The sequence below is a fragment of the Urocampus carinirostris genome, chromosome 3 (genome assembly GCF_059441175.1).
Source record: "Urocampus carinirostris isolate Australia breed hairy pipefish chromosome 3, RoL_Ucar_1.0, whole genome shotgun sequence".
NCBI lineage: Eukaryota > Metazoa > Chordata > Actinopteri > Syngnathiformes > Syngnathidae > Urocampus > Urocampus carinirostris.
The window spans coordinates 63,917,448-63,936,457 of NC_142351.1; the positions used below are offsets into that span (position 1 = coordinate 63,917,448).

At 40.5% G+C, this 19,010-nt stretch overlaps 1 protein-coding gene across 1 annotated transcript; it reads right to left on the minus strand.

Annotated features, from left to right (window-relative positions):
- Positions 1-3,649: 3,649 nt before the first annotated feature.
- pnpla1 (patatin-like phospholipase domain containing 1) lies at positions 3,650-18,774 on the minus strand. The gene is made up of 9 exons (XM_088332946.1): positions 17,503-18,774; positions 15,888-16,120; positions 12,813-12,878; positions 11,024-11,233; positions 8,075-8,135; positions 7,771-8,007; positions 6,576-6,690; positions 4,648-4,770; positions 3,650-4,574 (listed from the first exon to the last, which is right to left on the minus strand). Exons 1-9 carry the CDS (start codon positions 17,912-17,914, stop codon positions 4,406-4,408), a joined length of 1,626 nt encoding a protein of 541 aa, XP_088189072.1. The 5' UTR covers positions 17,915-18,774; the 3' UTR covers positions 3,650-4,405.
- Between the last annotated feature and the right edge of the window lie 236 nt (positions 18,775-19,010).

Below are 19,010 nucleotides of genomic sequence, written 5' to 3' on the forward strand. Positions count from 1 at the left end.
GATTGAACCTTCCTGTGTGGAGTTCGCATGTTCTCCCCGTGCTTGTGTGGGTTTCCTCCGGGCACACCGGTTTCCTCCCACATTCCGAAAACATGCATGTCAGGTTAATTGGCCAGTCCAAATTGTCCCTAGGTATGAATGAGCGAGTGAGTTGTCTGTCTCTGTGTGCTCTGGGACTGGCTGGCAACCAGTTCAGGGTGTCCCCTGCCCACTGCCCGAAGATAGATGGGATGGGCTCCAGCACCCCCGCGACACTACTGAGAGTAAGCGGTGCAGATAGTGGATGGATGTATGTGAAGATGAAATGTATGTTATATAAATGTATCATTAACATAATAATCAAATGAATAATCTTATCATTTAATATCCAAGTCGTAATAACCTGACTTGTGCCTAACTGTTCCATGGACTTAACCCTGTTTTAAACGTGAACAAAAGCTGTCCAGAAGTATGTAAACAAGATTAAGGACAAGCTTGAAAGAGCTCTTTGTCATGATTGCCCATTGTCCTCCCCTGTGCCCCCTCATTTGGCGCCAGATGCTGCTCGTTGCCTGATTGGTTCCTCTCCTATTTAAACTCAGTACTCCAGTCACTCCTTGTCAGTCCATCAGCGAACCTCCACACATGCAAGGCAAGCGCTACTTGACAATGGCTCCCGTCTGTCCTTACCTGTATCCTGCTCGTCTGCCCCTGGCTTCCCAATCGTCTCCGGCTCCCTGACTTTCCTTCCTTCGACCACGCTCAGATCTCCCGCCACGGCTAGTCGACCAGTTTTTGCCCACCGACCAGGCTCTGATCTCCAATCCCGGCTACTCAAGTCGTTTCTGCCCATTTACCACGCTCCGATCGCCCGTCCCGGCTACTTCACTCGTTTCCGCTTTCCGACCACGCTCCGATCCCGTGAGCTCCCTGCTCCTCCTGCCCAGCGATCGCCGGATTGCTGGCACTTGCTTTCCCGTACCTGACTTCTCAGCTTCCGCAATAAAGTTTGTTGTGAAGCATTACGTGTGTGGGCCTACCATCTGTTCTGGTTCTTACACTTTTGGTATCCCTATATGATGCCGAGTGAGTGGAAGTGATGGGTCTGATTAATTTCTGTTCTTAGCACTGTTGAAAGAGCCTTTCAAGAAGACACAGACATCTAACTTGATCCTTGACCAATCCTTGGCTGTGAATACTGTATTCTCATTGGTATGAACGTGGACTCTGTAAATCAGCTGAGAAGAATGACTCATTAGAGCGCAGACTGGCACCACTAAGATCTTGCTTCGAGGCCATGATATCTTGCCTCTTTCGCCGAACTGACAACCACACTTGAGAACGCCTTGATCAAGCTGATGTCAAAAAAGCAAAGGATGTGGAGGCTGGACACAGACTATCACTTGGACTCCTCGGGCCCTTGTAATCTGCTCTTTTGATACACGTCCATCCTATTTAAAAAATCATGAGAAAATGCCTATTTGTCTCAGGTTTCGCACATTATAGTATTTTTAGAGAGTAGGAAGGAGAAGAATGGGAAAAGACCAAAAATCTCTGTATATATTATTAATACTCTATATATTGTGATTCAAAACATGTGATAATTTTCAATGAATTAAATTGAGAGTGTAAAAGGATGTAAAATATGGTAATTTGTTTTATATGATTAATTTTGTTTTGGTCATGATTTTGAGTTTTTTTACTACTGGAAAGTGTCATTTTTGTTGTCAATAATGGTTTCTTAACAAAGTGCTAAAAGAGTTATTTTGTAAATAAGTCACGAAATACTCAAACTAGGAGGATGCAGATGTATTTACCTCTATTCATTTTACGTGGTCTCAGTTCTAATCCTGAGAATGTGGTCATTATTCATCCTCTATATTATGTGAATCTGCAACATTTGTCTGAAAAGTTCTATTGTTCATTTGGCCTTTTTTCATAACTTGCACCAACTATATGCTTGAAAAAATATCCAGGAAATGGTAGATGTGTACATCACTGTGTGAGCAGTCAGGTGCATTTCATTGGCTAAGAGACATGGAAAAAATCCTAATGTTAATTTTTCTTATGAGCCCTAATGGTAAAAAACGCCACAGCGTCCCTGCTGCTAGTGTAGGGGGAAGGAACACAAAAAAATTTAAAGAGCAATATTAGACCCCCCAAAAAACATATTTGTTGGAAGCCGCAACATGTTGAAATTCTCATGAGCTCATACTAGCTCCCCTAGGGGTTTAATATAAATTGACAACATTTTTCAAGTCTTGGTGTCATTTTTATCCTCTTACAGAAAACATATACGAAATAAAATAAATTTTTGTCCCCATCTTTTTCAAAGTGTAAACATCTTTGGAAAAGCGCCAGAAGCCACTCAGCTGTTCTAAAGAGCTGCATGTTGCACTAATTGCGTTAAAAAAAGTTAATTTTATGAGCCAAATGTACTCATGAAAAAAGTCTACATTTTGCAAGCATTCCATGTGTCCCCATATCCTGGCCATGGGCTGGAAGCTGTGCAGCAAGCACTAGATACAAGGTTCACGTCCCATATTAGAATATAATTCAAGTTCATCATTATTTACAGGTTTTGGATCAGCTCCGTGCTCGCTTCTATACAAGATTGTTGGTTCGACCTTCAGCTAAGTCATGCTCGGCATTAGGAGTTGGAGATGGGGGTTTTGGTCACCTAATGACTCCCAACGTCAGGTGTTGCGACAAATCAGTTGGGTATAACTATCGTCAATTTCTGTTCACAGTCGTTCAAGTGTGGAGGTGAGCTGTCCCTGGGTAAAATGGGAAAAGATTATTTTCTGGTTCCACCTCTCGCTGTTTGTCCTTCCTTGCAGAATGCATTTTTATTATTGCCTGTAATTGTGGCTTAATGCTGTAAACTTCCATGTCAAACATAATGTAACATTAAAATATGTCACTGCCTATTTGTAGTTATCGTATAATTACTTCATTTATATATTCTTCATTATGTCCGTCATTCCTAACTTTTGCCATTATTTAATCATACTTTTTACTTGCTATAACCGGTTTTGACTTTTCGTTGAGTGAGAAATTCTATTTTTTCAGTTTTGTTTTGGCTCCACCCTTCTGTTAGTAGAAAAATGTGGTAAGCCCTTTTTGCCTGCGCACTTGTCAGCAATCTTGCCCAAAATATTCTCAAAATAAAACCTTCTAAGGAGTTCCTCATCGCCCCAGCATTTATTTTTATAGTCTACTTTCGAACACAAGGAAGAAGAAAAAGATGGTTTTCAACTGTATATAATTATATACTGATAGTGTAAAATAATTATAACCAAAGAGATTGCTAGCAATTGTTTTATTGGTAACAAAAAGGTTTGAGAAAAGCTAAACAAAGAAAACTGTAAGACACCACATTTGTAAGAGAATATAATGGAAATAAATCTTTTACACATAGTTTAAATAAAGCCTTTTGCACAAACATCCATTCATTATCTGCACCGCTTATCCTCACTAGAATTGTGGGATGCTGGAACCGATCCAGCCATCTCCGGGCATTGGGCAGAGGACTCCCTGAACTGGTTTCCAGCCAGATGCTGTGCACACAGAGACATACTAGAGGTAAGATCAGGCCTAAAAATTCCAGCCTGACCCGACTAGGCCTGGGGGTATTAAAGCTAACTTGATTTGAGAGACAGAGCCCGGAGAAAATCAGAATTATTTTATTTTTGAGGATGAGGGGAGAATGCAGTAGGAAGAAAGTGTGACACATACGCAAATGCAGCGATTACCACGCCGGCACTGTCGGACACAGGGTAGCGGTGGTACTAGCATGCCGCGAATGCGCCACAAGTGTGCACAGAGTAATGCTACGACAGGGTGACGTCACGGCCGCAAAGCACAGCATCCACGGTGGCCCAGTGGGTCGGTCCACCATTACATCGCTGTACTCTGTGATATAGCGAGCCTCTGCAGGCTTGGAGGGTTGGAGGACGAGATGATTTAATACCAGCTCGATGAACACACGGCGGACCTTAAACTGAACCCAATTTTGGGGCGCACTCAGGTTCAGGCCGGGTTCAAGCCTGGGCTTAAGATATTACCTCTATATGCAAGCATTCACTTACATTCATACCTAGGGACAATTTGTAGTCGCCAATTGACCTGCCATGTATGTCTTGGGAATGTGGGAGGAAACCGGAGTGCTGGCAGGAAACCCACGCAGGCACGATGAGAACAACCAATACTCCGCACGGTGAGGTCGGTAGCTGGAATTGAACCCTGGACTTCTGCACCGTAGGCCTGTGCGCTAACCACCTATCCACCGTGCCATCGTTTGCACAAACACATATACAGTGGTAAGAAAATGATAATAATGACCAACAAGAGAAGAGTTAAGCATATATTATTAGATATGAACTCTGTATAATGTTAATTTAAAAAAAAAAAACGTTAGTTTACTTTACAAACTGCGAAGAGGAGATACTGATCGCAAACTTTCCAACCTGACACTTTCAGACAGTGCACTATGAGACATTTTTTGGTGACGTGGAGGGAGAATAGGCTTTTGCGGAACCTCATTTGGACCTTCCATCATCGTCTGCAGCGTCAGTATTAGTGGCGAATAGATTCTGCGTGCAAGAGCGGAACATAAAATGTGTTAGTAGGTGCTGCAATTTTCATTTAATTGATAGAAAACCAAACCTGTCCTTCAGGTTCTTCATGATGGTAGAGAGCATTGAACCCAAAACCATGGTAGCAGAATTTCGCATGGTGCACCATACCCAAAAAGCCCATTGAGGGGTCTTCTGGGACAGCAACTCGGCCCTGTAGAGGACAGCATGAGTACAGTGAACACTAATTTATTGCAGGGAAAATGTTTCAAAAAGGACCCTGTGAAAGGCAATGTTGTTTTTTTGTTTTTACATTTATTACTTCGTCTTGGGTTTTAGAGAGAATTGCAAGGGAATCTGCGTGTACGTAACGTAAATTCAGCTTGCTGTTTTACGTATATGCACATTAGAACCTCGCGATACAGCGACCCAACTTTTTCTGCAGTTTTACCACATTTACCCAAACATAAAACTTTAACAACATATTTTACATGCCCAAAAATTTATTAATTAAAATGTGGTTCATGCATATGTAGGTCTGCAAGATGCCTGTCTGCTATTGGTTGACATCATACAATAATAATATACGAAATGGGAAATCTCATTTTTCAGAGTTTTATTTTTATTTAAATAAGTTTACTCTATTATCTCATCTCATCTCATCAGCCGTACCGCTTATCCTCATTAGGGTCGCGGGGGGGGGGGCTGGAGCCCATCCCAGCCATCTCCGGGCAGTGGGCAGGGGACACCCTGAACTGGTTGCCAGCCAAATTGCAGGGCACACAGGGACAGACAATGCATTCGCTCATTCACACCTAGGGACAATTTGGACCGGCCAATTCACCTGAAATGCATGTTTTTGGAACGTGGGAGGAAACCGGAGTGCCCGGAGGAAACCCACGCAAGCACGGGGAGAACATACAAACTCCGCACAGGAAGTCTGGAGCTGGATTTGAACCCACGACAGGTTCCCATGACATGAACTGTGCCGCACAAGCGCTAACCACTGCGCCGCCGTGGTGCCTACTCTATTATCATTCTTTTTTATTTTTACAGAAAAAAAACTATTTACATAATCAAACCCCTAAATAGTAATAAACAAATTAATAATGTATTTCAAAAAAATTGATAATAATGTAGATTTTTTTTAATCTTTCTCAATGTAACGGAACCCCACAAAATAAAAACATATGAATTAATAAAACAATTGTAGTGATGCTGATAATAATCATATTTGAAATAGGCAAAATGATAGCAAAAAATCTGATTTATTAAACAACTTTATTTATAAAATACTAATTATTCTTATTTTTATGTAATTTTTATTATTTTTTATTTCTTATCAAGCATATTTAATTGAACCTGACCGAAACAATAATAAATAGCTATATAAATCCATTCATCCATCCATCCATTATCTGCACCGCTTATCCTCAGTAGGGTCGCGGGGGTGCTGGGGCCCATCCCAGCTATCTTCGGGCAGCTGGCAGGGAACACCCTGAACTGGTTGCCAGCCAGTCGCAGGGCACACAGAGACAGACAATTCACTCGCTGATTCACACCTAGGGACAATTTGGATCGGCTAATTAACCTGACATGCATGTTTTGGGAATGTGGGAGGAAACCGGAGTGCCCGGAGGAAACCCATGCAATCACAGGGAGAACATACAAAATCCACACAGGAAGGTTCGATCTCATGACCTCAGAACTGTGCCGCACACGCGCTAACCACTGCGCTGCTGTGCTGCCTAGCTAAATAAATAAATAATAATTAATAAAAATAACTATTGTATATTATTTTTAAACAATTTTAAAATATATAATAATAATGATATTGGTAATAATAATGACAATTAAAAACAATAATAATAATTTGATTATTGAAAAAAAAACTCCAAAACTATTCAAATAAAAATTATCAGTTTAAAAAAATGGAGTATAGCATTTGGTATATAAATATCTTTTTTTATCATACATTTTAACAAACACAGTTGCTCTATAAAGATACTGGCAGCTTACATTTCGATGGTCTCAACCAGTATATGAAACAGCAGCAACAAGGGTGGCACCAAGTATGTCAGGAATCCAGAAGGTCCTAGCATGCTAGCGTACATCGTCATGTTGCCCATAAGACCTGCAACACAAATATTCACATTGAATCTTCTTCAAAAAAGAAGTTATGACATCCCCACATCAAGATTATTTTACGTCACAATGCGGCAGATGATGTTTTTTAAGACCTTTTTTAAGGCATTTCCCCCCCCTATTTGACATTAACCACAAATTCCTTTGCATGCCAAGAATGTAAAAAATTCAAACTTTGCAGTGTTCACGTGTATGACAAGCAGGGTTCGGTAGGGTTACTTTAACTTGATTACTTTCAATTACTTTTGGATTACTCCAATACCAAATATGCTAATAAAAGACCAAAGAAACTAAATATGAATAAAATGACTAAATGTTGTGCAGGCTTGGGGAGTATCGGAATACATGGAACGGCAAAAATGATGTTGGCTGTTAGGATTTATTTTCATTTTGTTTCTGTCGCATTTTATGTTAGTTTTGCCGGAGATCAAAGCCAGGAGAGAAAGCTTACCACGTGTTGTGAGTCATAAATTTATTCATATTTTGTTTCTTTTGTCTTTTATGAGCATATTTGGTATTGGAGTAATCCAAAAGTAATTGAAAGTAATTAAGTTAAAGTAACCCTACCCAACCCTGATGACAAGTTACGTCTCTAAGATGCCTGTCTACTATTGAACGATGCCATATAAGATGCTGATCTCCTATTGGTTGTCGTCACAGCATCACTATGCTATTTGATGAACTTCTTCCCACAATGTTCCATTTCTTTCATTCAGTTCAGAATCCCATGTTACAAACTTGAATTTTTTCAGCTATGGGCCCCAATATTTGCAGTGATGCCAAGGAAAGAAATAAAATATACTAATCAAGGAAACAAAGTTTGTGACTATCAGGAAATACGAAGAATGCCCACGAATCGTTACCCTAAATAGGGAATATGGCCGTAACCAATCAATGATTGGGACAATTATTAACAATAATAAAGCTTCAGTCTAATTCTAAGTCTAAGGACAAGATAATTCTTTCAAGTGGAAGTTTTAAAATAAGTTTTAATCCTGCCTATGAGGACTATACACGTCATTGGTAGTGCATGAAAATTGTGAAAATACGATTCCAGTGCAATACACACCATTGTTTACTGTGTGAAAAATAGGGGAAAGGTCAGGGACTGCCAGTTTTCCTTTCGTAGATTGAAGCAGAGCAGACTCGTCCATCAACTTGCTTTGATTGCCATGAAAAAACGACAATATTGTTTTCTCCATTTCATCATCTTCCTCCTCTGTCTTATGGCAGTTTTCAAAGGTTTTGCTGGGAGTGCAGTTAAGTTCTTGAGATATTGACATTATTTTCATGTTCAACACGAGCTCTGCATACAAAGAAGAAAAAAGTAACACTGATCGGTTTCTGTTTGTGTCTGGATTTTGTTCACCAACCGTTTTTGAGAAGGAATTGAAAGGCGTCTTTGTAGCCACTGTGAAAGGCTTCCTCCACAATCTGAATGAATAACAAAATTTAGACAATTAGATGCAGGCAAAACTATACTCCCTCGTTACCTTGCACTTCATACTTCTAAATCAAATCAAATTTATTCGTAGATAACTTTTCAGGCAGTTAAGTGCCAATGAAAGCATTCAGCATACAATAAGACAATAAAATCCTCACCTTTATCCCCACCCAACAACGCAAAACACTTAATACACAGACACAAACAATGGTTAAAAAATGATTAAAACAAAATAAATGTTAATGGGAATGAAATGTGATTATCGCAGGGCTCAGACTAATCGTGTCAGGAAAAGGACCTGAGGGTCTTATCCACAATAATAGGGATGGCAACAGATGGCCTAAAGATTTTTAACCATTGAACCACACTCTTCAAGTCCATTATTTTCCGCTTATCAAGGGTCGGGTCACTGGGGCAGCCGCCTCAGTAGGAAATCGCAGACCTTCCTCTCCCCAGCCTCTTCATTCAGCCAATCCAACGGCACCCCAAGGCGTTCCCAGGCCAGCCAAGAAACATAGTCTCTCCGGCGTATCCTGGGTCGTCTCCTGGCCTTCTGCCGGTGGGATATGCTGTGAACACCTTCCGAGGGAGGCATCCAATTCCTTTCAATGCGCAGGAGAGGTGACTCTACACTTAGTCCCTTCCGAATGACCGAGCTTTTCACCCTATCTCTACGAGAGAGCCCAGCCACCCTGCCGCTTGTATCCGGAATCTTGTTCTTTCTGTCATGACCCAGGTTAATGACCATAGGTAAGGGCAGGAATATACAGTAGATCAACTGGTAAATCGAGAGCTTTGCCTTTTGGCTCACCTCCTTCGTCATCACAACAGACTGGTACAGGGTCAGTAAAAGACCAGTACAGGGTTCCCAACGGACCGGTACAGGGTCCATAAATAAAATAAAAAGTAAAATATGTTACAGTAAAAGATTAGAAGTTCAACAAATCAAAGGTAAAGTCAGTTAAAAGCCATATCAAAAAGTGGGTCTTGAGCCTCTTAAAAATGTCAAGAGTCCCCGCAGACCTGATGTTCTCCGGCATACTGTTTCATAGGTGACTATGAAACTGACTGAATGCTGCTTCACCATACGTTTTGGTCCTCACCCTGGGAAAAGTCAACAAACTACTGCCAGAGGACCTCAGGGACCATAGCGGCTGTTAGACTAAAGTAAATCATACAGATAGGATGGCTCAAGACCGTTAAGACATTTAAAAACTAGTAAAAGCACCTTAAAATCATTCCTGGAACTCATAGGGAGCCAATGCAGCGATTTTAAAACTGGTATGAGAAGATCTGTTCCCCTATCCCCCGTAAGCACACGAGCTGCTGAATTTTATAGTAGCTGTAAGCTAGCAATGTTCTTTTTGGAAAAACCGGCGAGCAGGGCATTAAGAGAATCTGAACAAGAGTATGTAAAATCATGCATCAGCACTTCAGTGTTGGCCTGAGAGAAATGGGCAGACTCTGGCTGTATTCTTCAAATGACAAAACCCCATTTTAGTTTTTGGATATGTGGAATACAATTTTTTGGATATGTGGGATACAATTGAACTCGGAGTCTAAATTTTTTTATGCAATCTTAAAGTCGAAAATCTTTAGTTCTGCTAAAAGTTCCTCTCTCTGACTTTTAGGACTAATGATTAAGACCTCTGTTATTTCCTGGTTGAGCAGTAGGAAATGTTGTGCCATCCATAAACTAAAATCCTAAATGCATTTTAAGGGGGTATCTATAGGACTTGTATAATGCCGTTTTGTCCGATAAAAGGTGAACTGCACTCGTGCAGCAGCGATACGTTATCCCTGATTGCATAATTCTGCAAGCACCGACTGCACCTATACAACGGTGTTATTATATACACTTGCATATTGCTGTGTGCGGGGACTATCCTAAGGCCTTTTTGTCTGGAGGGGTGCCACTCAGGCCTAACTACCGGTAAATTGAAATGGGCGGTTCTGGCCGGCGTCCATTATCTGCGCTCAAATATTGCTAAGAACAGGGGCAGGCTTTTTGTTTTTCGATTTCGGCTGCTGAAGTGTGCTATTGTAGTCCTCTAAAATGAACTGCACGGTTATGACTGCTACCCAATATCCCCAGTTGAGTAGTGCTGAGAACAGGGTCTGAAAAAGTAAATTTGTGTCATGTGTAACAGCTCTTCTGTCCCTTACACCAATATTGAAAAGCACAAATGTGCTTGTGATCCATTATCCCAGATCGACTATTGCAGTGAGAAGAGAACGACAAAGACCTACACTATACACGGATGGATACAACTGTGGATTTTGTTGCTGTGTGGGCAGAAACAAAATGGAAATGATACCAACCAATACACATTAGGCTTTTTTAACGAGTAAGCCAGTTTGCGTGTATATGTCTCTGCACCAGATGTCTGTGCTTTGGCACCATCAAATGTCCATATGAGTCCATATTGCTTGCATCAGAAAACACAGTGCCATCTAGTGGTAAAATATTAACGTACTCATTGTGGCTTTAAGAATATGCCTATAAATTTAAAGTAGCAACATCCTGGAAGGGAATCACAAGGTTCTAAGTAATGAAATACATCATGCTGATTTATCACGCTGGAAACAATGATACTGCTTAATACTGCTGGGAGCATCCAGGGCAGGAGTCTCCACCCTTTTTTACGTTATTACTATGTATTTACTACTAAACTACTAGAAAATATAATTTTACGAGAAAACCACAATGACCCAGCACTGGTGAGCTATTTTCAAAATCGCGGGAATCTCACTGGTCCTTAGAGGGCACCCTGTAGCCCGCAGGCAGCCTGGTGCCTGTGGGCACCATGTTGAAGACCCCTGATCCAGAGGATGAATTTGATCATTTATAGATAGGTCAACACTTAAAACCACCCACCTCCGGCTGCGACGGGTGGAGCGCATTCCAGAACTTGAGGATATTTGTTAAGCTTCCTTTCAAGGTTTGTCCTGTCACCACCATGTCCAACATGCAAGGTTTGTCCTGTGGACAGATGTCTATCTCTCCAGAGAATGGAGACACTGTCAAGGTACGGCTTGGTTGTGTCATAAGGGGTTGAAATTGGCTGAAACCACCGTCCATGTAGAACTGGAATATAAAAGTTGACCCGTTAGAGCACATATGTCACAGTCAAGGTACATTTTCTATGGCCCCTCAGATGATCTTGATACATAATTGACATATATGACACTTCTCCTCTAAGAAAGTGTTGTATTTTTTCTGTTAATTGATGTTTACACGTTATATTCTACTTAAAAATATATTTCAGGGTGAATCATTTTTTCCTTGTAAGTTAATTTAGCCCACCTTTGCTAAAATGAAAACTTTTGGCTTCTGATAGTGACTGAATATTAGCAGCCATCTCCAATGAGGCAGGTTCGAGCATCAATCTTCTCATTGTCCCTAGGTGTGAATGAGCGAGTGAGTTGTCTGTCTCTTTGTGCTTTGCGATTGGCTGGCAACTATTTCGGGGTGTCCCGTGCCCACTGCCCGAAGATAGCTGGGATGGCTCCAGCGCCCCCGCAACCCTACTGAGGATAAGCGTTGCAGATAATGGATGAATGGATAGATGGATGAATTCATGTATGTATGTATGTATTTATGTATTTTTTATGTATCCACTTAATTTTCCAATGATGTGTTTTTTTTCCAATTTATTACTTCATTTATGGATCGATTTATGATTGTTTATATATTCCCTGTTGAGGTCATGCATTTTTTCATCATATTTGTTATTCATTTATCTTTATTTTACACATTTATTTCTTTGTTGTTTTATAATTAGTTTTATTTATTTGTATCTTTTTTGTTTTAGGGAGTGCCAAAGAGCAGTACTGTCACGGCCAGAACGGAATCAGACCCAATTGCGTAACGTTAACCACAAGTTGTATTGAAAGAAAGAGGAAGGGCTGCGCCCACGATCTGGTGCTCGCTGGACGCGGGAGGCAAGTCGATCTCGCAATCGGATTGTGATCCGAATACGGAAGTGGATCTCCCGTAGCGGGCGATGGCAGTGTCAGGGACGGAAAAACAGGTCGATAGCTGGGACAGGAGAGCAAAAACGTGGTCGGGCTCAGAAACAGGTCGTAACCCGGGACGGGAGAGCGGACGCGGTCGGGATCAAAAACGGGTCGTAAGCCGGGACGGGAGAACAGACGTGGACGGCATCAAAAACAGGTCGTAGCCGGAGACAAACGGGGAGATCAGGAACGGGCAGGTAGAAAACAGGGTGCAAAAAACGGAACAGATGGGAGTCAGGGTCAAAAAGGCTCGCCTTGTAACAACAGAGGTTCGTAGACGGACTGACAAACAGAGATTGACAGGACCGGGCTTAAAAAGGGACAAGGACCCAATCAGATAGCCCGCAGCGGCTGGTGCCAAATGAGCGGGCACAGGTGATCCAAATTGGTAATCATGACAAGTACGACCGCATTAGGCTCTAGAGCCACTCATACACAAAATCAGATTTTTATCGATGTTGTTGGTATTTATTGGGGGTGCAATGACATAAAACCTAGCCAAAGACACTACCAGAGGCCTTAAGTACTACTGTGTAAATGTTCAAAATAATCCGTTCAGCCGATTCTGAGCCTATAAGCCACATACTAAGACACAAACGCACATAAATTAGGCAGGCAGGCAGGCAGGCAGGCAGTTAAATACTTACAATTCCATTTAGGGACGGAGGTAGCAAGCCGCAAAATGCCGGTACGTAGCAGCTACAAAGTAGAGCCTGTGAAAAAATTGTGAATTGCTTGGTCAATTATTTGTTTTTAAAAATCCGCATATCATAATTGGTGGGTAAACATTTGGAATCAGGTCATTGGGTCGCAAAATTGGACCATGGGGCCTTGGTCTGAAAACCTATCGAATTTTTTTTCATTTGCATTTATAAATAAATATCAGTGACAGTCCGTTTCTTTTTAGAGAACCGGCTTTTTCGTTTCAACTCATTAAAGAGAGCCGGCTCTCAAACGGCTCACTTGCTTTGATGCATTATATTACGAATGATTATGTTGTATAAAGAAGTTGAGAAAAAAAGGAAGTATAAAAGGAGATAATGAAAAAAGACAGGTTTGTGGTGTTCCCTTTTAATCAGTATATTACCAACAATAATTTAATGCAGAAAATGAATTAATAATTTGAATAAGGAAATGTATTTTTCTACTCAATTATATTTGCATGTATTTTTTCCTTCTACAGTAAACGTCCAAGCGACTTCATTTTTGAACTTTTTTTTAATATACTGTAAATGTCATTCATGTCGAGCAACCCAGTGTCTCACAACAAAATGTTCATTAACAATATATATGATATAAGGAAAGACATGTACAATATAACATGTTAAACTACATGAATAAACATGTTTGAAAAAAAAAGATTTTTTTTGTATTTTGTAAGGGAAAATACGACAGTTTGTAAGGGCATGGAGCACACTAAATTTTGGGGACCCATAGATCTCTGTTGGGACCCATAGATTTTTGAGCATGCGAGTCTCCGGGACCCATCACTTTTCAGAGGTAAAATGAACACTGAAATATACATGCAGACATACAGTGCCGTGAAAAGTATTTGACGCGTTTTATCACTCACAAAGGTTTCATATCATCATACCAATTTCAATATCACACATAGACAACCAAAGGAAATACAAAATTTAGTTTTGAAATGTTGATTCCATTTCTCAAGGCACAAAAAAAGAAATCAAAACCCATCTGGCCAAACGTGAAAAAAGTAATTGCCACCTGAACGTAATAGTGAGTTTGGCCACTTTTGGCAGCAACAACAGAAACCAAACATTTATAATAATTGGTAATGAGTCTTTCAAAAGGCTGTGAAGGAATTATGGCCCACTTATCTTTTCAAAATTGTTTAGAATCTGACACATGGTCTGACAGATGGTTTTCTAGCATAAACGATGCGTTTAAGGTCCCACCATAGAATTTCAATTGGATTTAAATTCAGACTTTGACTTGGCCACTCCAGTCCCTTCAATTTATTATTTTTTAAACCATTCAGAGATGGACTTGCTGGTGTGTTTCGGATTGTTGTCATGATGCATGATAGAATAGAATGGAAGAATAGAATTTACTATTATTGTCATTCTTTGTAACCATGCACACAGAACGAAATGTCGATAAACCTGACCCGTACAGTTAAACTGTAGCGAGCCGATGCAGCCGCAGCCAAACAGGGCGCCGCCATTTTAGACCTAACTACTGTGTTGGGAGTCATTAGGTGACCAAACCTCCCAATTCCAACCCTTAATGCGGAGCGCCAAGCAGGCATGCAATGAGTACCAATGTTGTAAGTCTTAGGTATGACTCGGCTGAGGCTTGAACCAGCGACCTCCCAGTCTCGGAGCTGGCGCTCTACCATCTAGGCTACCGAGCCCTTGTGGGCACAAACTGAAGGCCGGATGTTCTCCTTCAGGAACGTCTGTTAAAATAATAGAATTCATTATTCCGTCAACCATAGCAAGATATCCTTCTCCTGAGGCAGCAAAGCAGCCACAGACCTCGCAATGCCACCACTATGCTTAACTGTCATCATGTTCTTTTTGTCAAATGCTGCGACATTTTTTACGCCAGATTTAACAGACCGCATGCCCTCCAAAAAGTTACATTTTTGACTAATTAGTCGACAGAATGTGCCTTCGAAGGTCTTCAGGATAATCAAAATGCTTTTTGGCAAATGTGGGACGACTCTTTGTGTTCTTTTGTGACAGCAGTAGTTTTTGCTCGGGAACTCTCCCATGGGTGCCATTATGTTCAGTGTCTTTCTTACAGAGAAGTCATGGATACTGACTTTAACTGAGGCCAGCAGAATGTTATGTTATGGGGTTTGTCTTTGTTATGTGCTCTTCTCTGTTTTTCCTCATTGCAGTGGCTGGCTGCTTCTGCTGACGAAACAGACCTGCCTCTCATCTGCTCATCAACCCCCTATTTAAGCTGGGCCTTCAAAGAGACACAGCCCTGGTAAATTTTGTCCAGATTGTATTTCGACTCTCTGCCTTGGACCACAGCTCTGAGAAAGATTTTGTTTCAGTATGTTTTATTCTTACATGTTGCTTCTTGTCTCCCTGGATCTGGTTCCTGTTACATTGGTTTCCTGACACTTGCCAGCTTGCTCCCTGCCAGCATTCAACTTGTAATAAACTGTGTAGAACTGTCCCTGTTTCAAGTTCCTGCATTTTTGGGACCAGCCATTAAGAAATCATACAAGAAACATAAGAGAATACATTTTTTAAAAGTCATTTCTACTGCTATTATTTTGGCTCGTGATGTGTCCTTACACATGCAGTTCATGCTAGAAAACCCTCCATTATGGTACATTTGAAACAATTTTGCAAAGAAGTGTGTTGCAAAATTCGGGTACAGTGTTGTGAAAGATTCATTACGTATTATGGTAAATATTTGATTTCAGTTATCGCTGCCGAATGTGGCCCAACTCACTATTATGTTTAGAAGGAAATCACTCTTTCACCCGGGGTCAGCAAGGTGTCTAATTTATTTTCGTGCCTCATTAAATGGAATAAAAATGTATGATATTAAAATTTGTTTAATGATTTGAAACCACTGTAAGTGATAAATATGCAAAAAACATAGAAATGAGGAAGGAGTCATATATTTTATCATGTCACTGTATCGTCATATTTTTCCCCTCTTTTTGGATAGGAAGGATTAAAACGCTTGATGGGCCGTGTGTGGCTTTTGTTTGCACACTACTGTTCTAGTCTCACCTGTATGACATCATCTTTGGACCGATACTCAGTGATAACAATGGGCTCTCCATCAGCCAGACGAGTCACAGCCACAACCAAGCGTCCATTGGCAAGCAGATGCGCATCAGAAGGGAGATATTTGTGCAAGACGTGTTTTAACCACAGCAAAATGTCCACCGAAGGGTTAAACGGTCCCAGAGTGAAGGCCTTCATGGCTTTGGCAAACTGATACATCTCGTTTTTCATGATAGCTGGGAGGGGATGGAGGAAACACCAATTAAACCAGAATTTTCAAAATGCAAGGAAGAAAAAAAGTTGGGATGCACAATATCGTTCAAAAACTAAACCATTTCCAAATTGAGCGAAAGCATAAATTTAGGGATGCACAATAACTATTTTTTCCTACTGATACTCGATAAAATCTTGCCTCTGGTGACGAATACTGACAACCGATAACTGCATACAATATTTAGGAAACAACACACATGAAATCTTGTGATTTTCATGTGTCCTCTATTTGGTTAACCCTGTGTTAACTAAGTATCAAACTGAATTTGATTTTTTCCCATTATAGTGAAGAACAGACGAACTGAACACGAAGTAAGACAATATAAACTGGAAATACGTTTGGTTATAAATATATCCCAAAAATGTAATGTGTCTTGCTCTTTCAGTTGTCCATATATTGTCAACTATTTTTCAACATGACCAGGTGCCTTATGGCCCTGTGTGGTAGATGGTAAGCAATTCCTGGTGACAGAGACCCACATCATACATGACCCATCGGTGCCCCAATTCATTACCCCTTTGACATTCAAAACTAGTAATGTTGAAAGGATTCAAATGTTTTTTTACAACATTTTACAAAATGCATTTCTTATTATGCTCCGTGATTGGTCCGTTGCCACACGTGGATGCCTGGGAGCTACCATTGAGGGAAGTTGCTCCCACCGAGTGGGTGTTTTGGAGAACTAATTTGATTTTTTTTAACTTTGCCACAAAGCCCGCCTTTCTTTCTTCCAGGAACAATTAAATAGTGCTCTAAAACGGGGGCTCCAGCCTCCCAATCGGAATAAAAGGGTTAGTGTTTGTGAGTGTATTATTTAGCACCTCCTACTGGTAAAAAAACTGATTTCTTTAAAAAAAATGAGGATCGATATAAATAATAAGGAAAATTACTCGAACAATTAAATTAAAGCACTTTTTTAAAAATACTAGTTGGTCAATACATTTTTGGATCTCTGACCAATATCTCCCTCCTTTGTCGAATATAATACAGGAGGAAAAAAACAATATATTTTAAATAAATGACTAAATTTGGCAAGCACGGGATATATAATGTAACACACATATATTTATTTCTTTATTTTTTCTTTTCGTAATGACAGAGTACAACATGGAATCAGATATAGTAGGTACACAAATGATCAAGTAATAAGGGGGGGCCAAATTGATTTTGCTTAGGGCTCCAAGAAGCCTTAGGCCGGCCCTGGTTACTGACCACTGTATTATAGCCTAGGGGAGAGTCATTAATTATCTGGTCTTTAATTTCAATTAGGCCGATAACTGTAAAATCATATTTGTCCGTTATTGGTGCAATTATTATCGCGCATCCCCACAGAAAATGACTCACTCAGATTCAATTCGCAGGCCACGGCCGCGGCTACCAATGATCCAGCAGAGGCGCCGAGGACGCACGGAGCCTTGCGCAGCATCCACGGTGCATGATGCACAAAACATTGTGCAACTCCCAACTGGTAGGTGGCCAAAAATCCCGAGCCCGAGAAGGAAATTGAAGATGGCGCTTCGTGAAAATTCACGCTGGAGACCTCAAGAACCATCTTAAGGCTATTAAGATTTTGCGTTTCGCTCAAGATACAATCCGGTGAAAAGTAAGAGGAGGTTTTGTAATGAACCCTTTTTAAAAATGTCTCGATTAGCCATAGTGCATTAGTCAGGCACATGTGATGCTTTTGAGCGTACAACACTTTTACTGTTGATGTTCTAGCTCCTTTTATATTATTTTCTCTGAAAATACTCCCCATGTGATAAAATGATAGGAAAGTTGGGGATTCAAGTCAATGGAAATAGTCAATCGTTGAAGCAGACAAAAACAGTTTTCCTTTAGTAATATGAAAAACTAAAAGGCTAGGAGACAGTTTCTCCCATTACAATAAACAAACACACATTTTTGTGAAAAAGTATAGATCTAGCCTATGAGTAGACAAATGGGTATTCATATCTAATGTATTGACTTATTTTGGAACGTTGTTGCTGTAAATGTTATTGCACTATTTTTCATTGCACTTTTACAATGCACTTACTGTCATGCACTTTCCGGTTTTCAACATGTTACCTAGTGTTTACTATGTTTGTGTACTGTAGTTCTAAATCTATTTCACCCTGGTCATCCTGGAAGGGGGATTACCACTTATGAGGCCCCTTCTCAAGGTTTCTCTTTTTCCTCATGCTGAGGTTTTGAGATGTTCCTTGCCCGCATGTTGGTTTAAGATCAGGTAATTGTAATTCTGTGCAGTCCTTTGAGACATTTTTGTGATTAAAGTCTATATAAATAAATGTGACTTGACTTACTACTTCAGTCTTGCCAGTCTCAAGCACTACCTTTTAAATATTTTTGTCTATTTGTCCAGATTTTCTTTTTATCTTTTTTTTTTCCTTTATAGGGACACTGCGTAACATTTGACCACTAGGTATCACCGTGTAGTGCAACCGTTAAGTTTTTGGGGTGATGGACCTATGTGAGGTAGGCAGGAACTGCAGGCAGGCGTGCTGTAAAAAAGGTGGATATGAAAATGACAATGAAAACCAGGATGACGATGGCAGACAAAATGAAAAATGAAAATGACCCAACCAAGTATGCTTGTCCAAACAATAAAATATAAAGGTATTGATAATCAGGCTTAGGTGTGTGGGGATTGGACACCACATGTGCCCAGTTTCAAAGCCGAGTGGGGCCCTCTAGTAGGAGGCTTTCTAGACCTTAACATAACCTCCCCCTTAAGGGCCGGATACCACAAGGTCCCAACAAGTCAAGTCCTCTTTATTTGTATAGCGCTTTATCATAGGAGTACAAAAAAAAGAGAAAAACAAATCTTGACCTTCAAGAATAAAACATATGCA

What these genes read in the sequence shown, in the direction of transcription:
- pnpla1 (XM_088332946.1), bottom strand. Translation starts at nt 17,914, where the DNA reads ATGGGGAGTATTTTCAGAGAAAATAATATAAAAGGAGCTAGAACATCA. An exon ending in TCAATTCCTTCTCAAAAACG is followed by an intron (nt 8,008 to 8,074) that starts GTTGGTGAACAA and finishes CTTTGTATGCAG; the next exon opens with AGCTCGTGTTGAACATGAAA. An exon ending in TTTTCACACAGTAAACAATG is followed by an intron (nt 6,691 to 7,770) that starts GTGTGTATTGCA and finishes TTTGTGTTGCAG; the next exon opens with GTCTTATGGGCAACATGACG.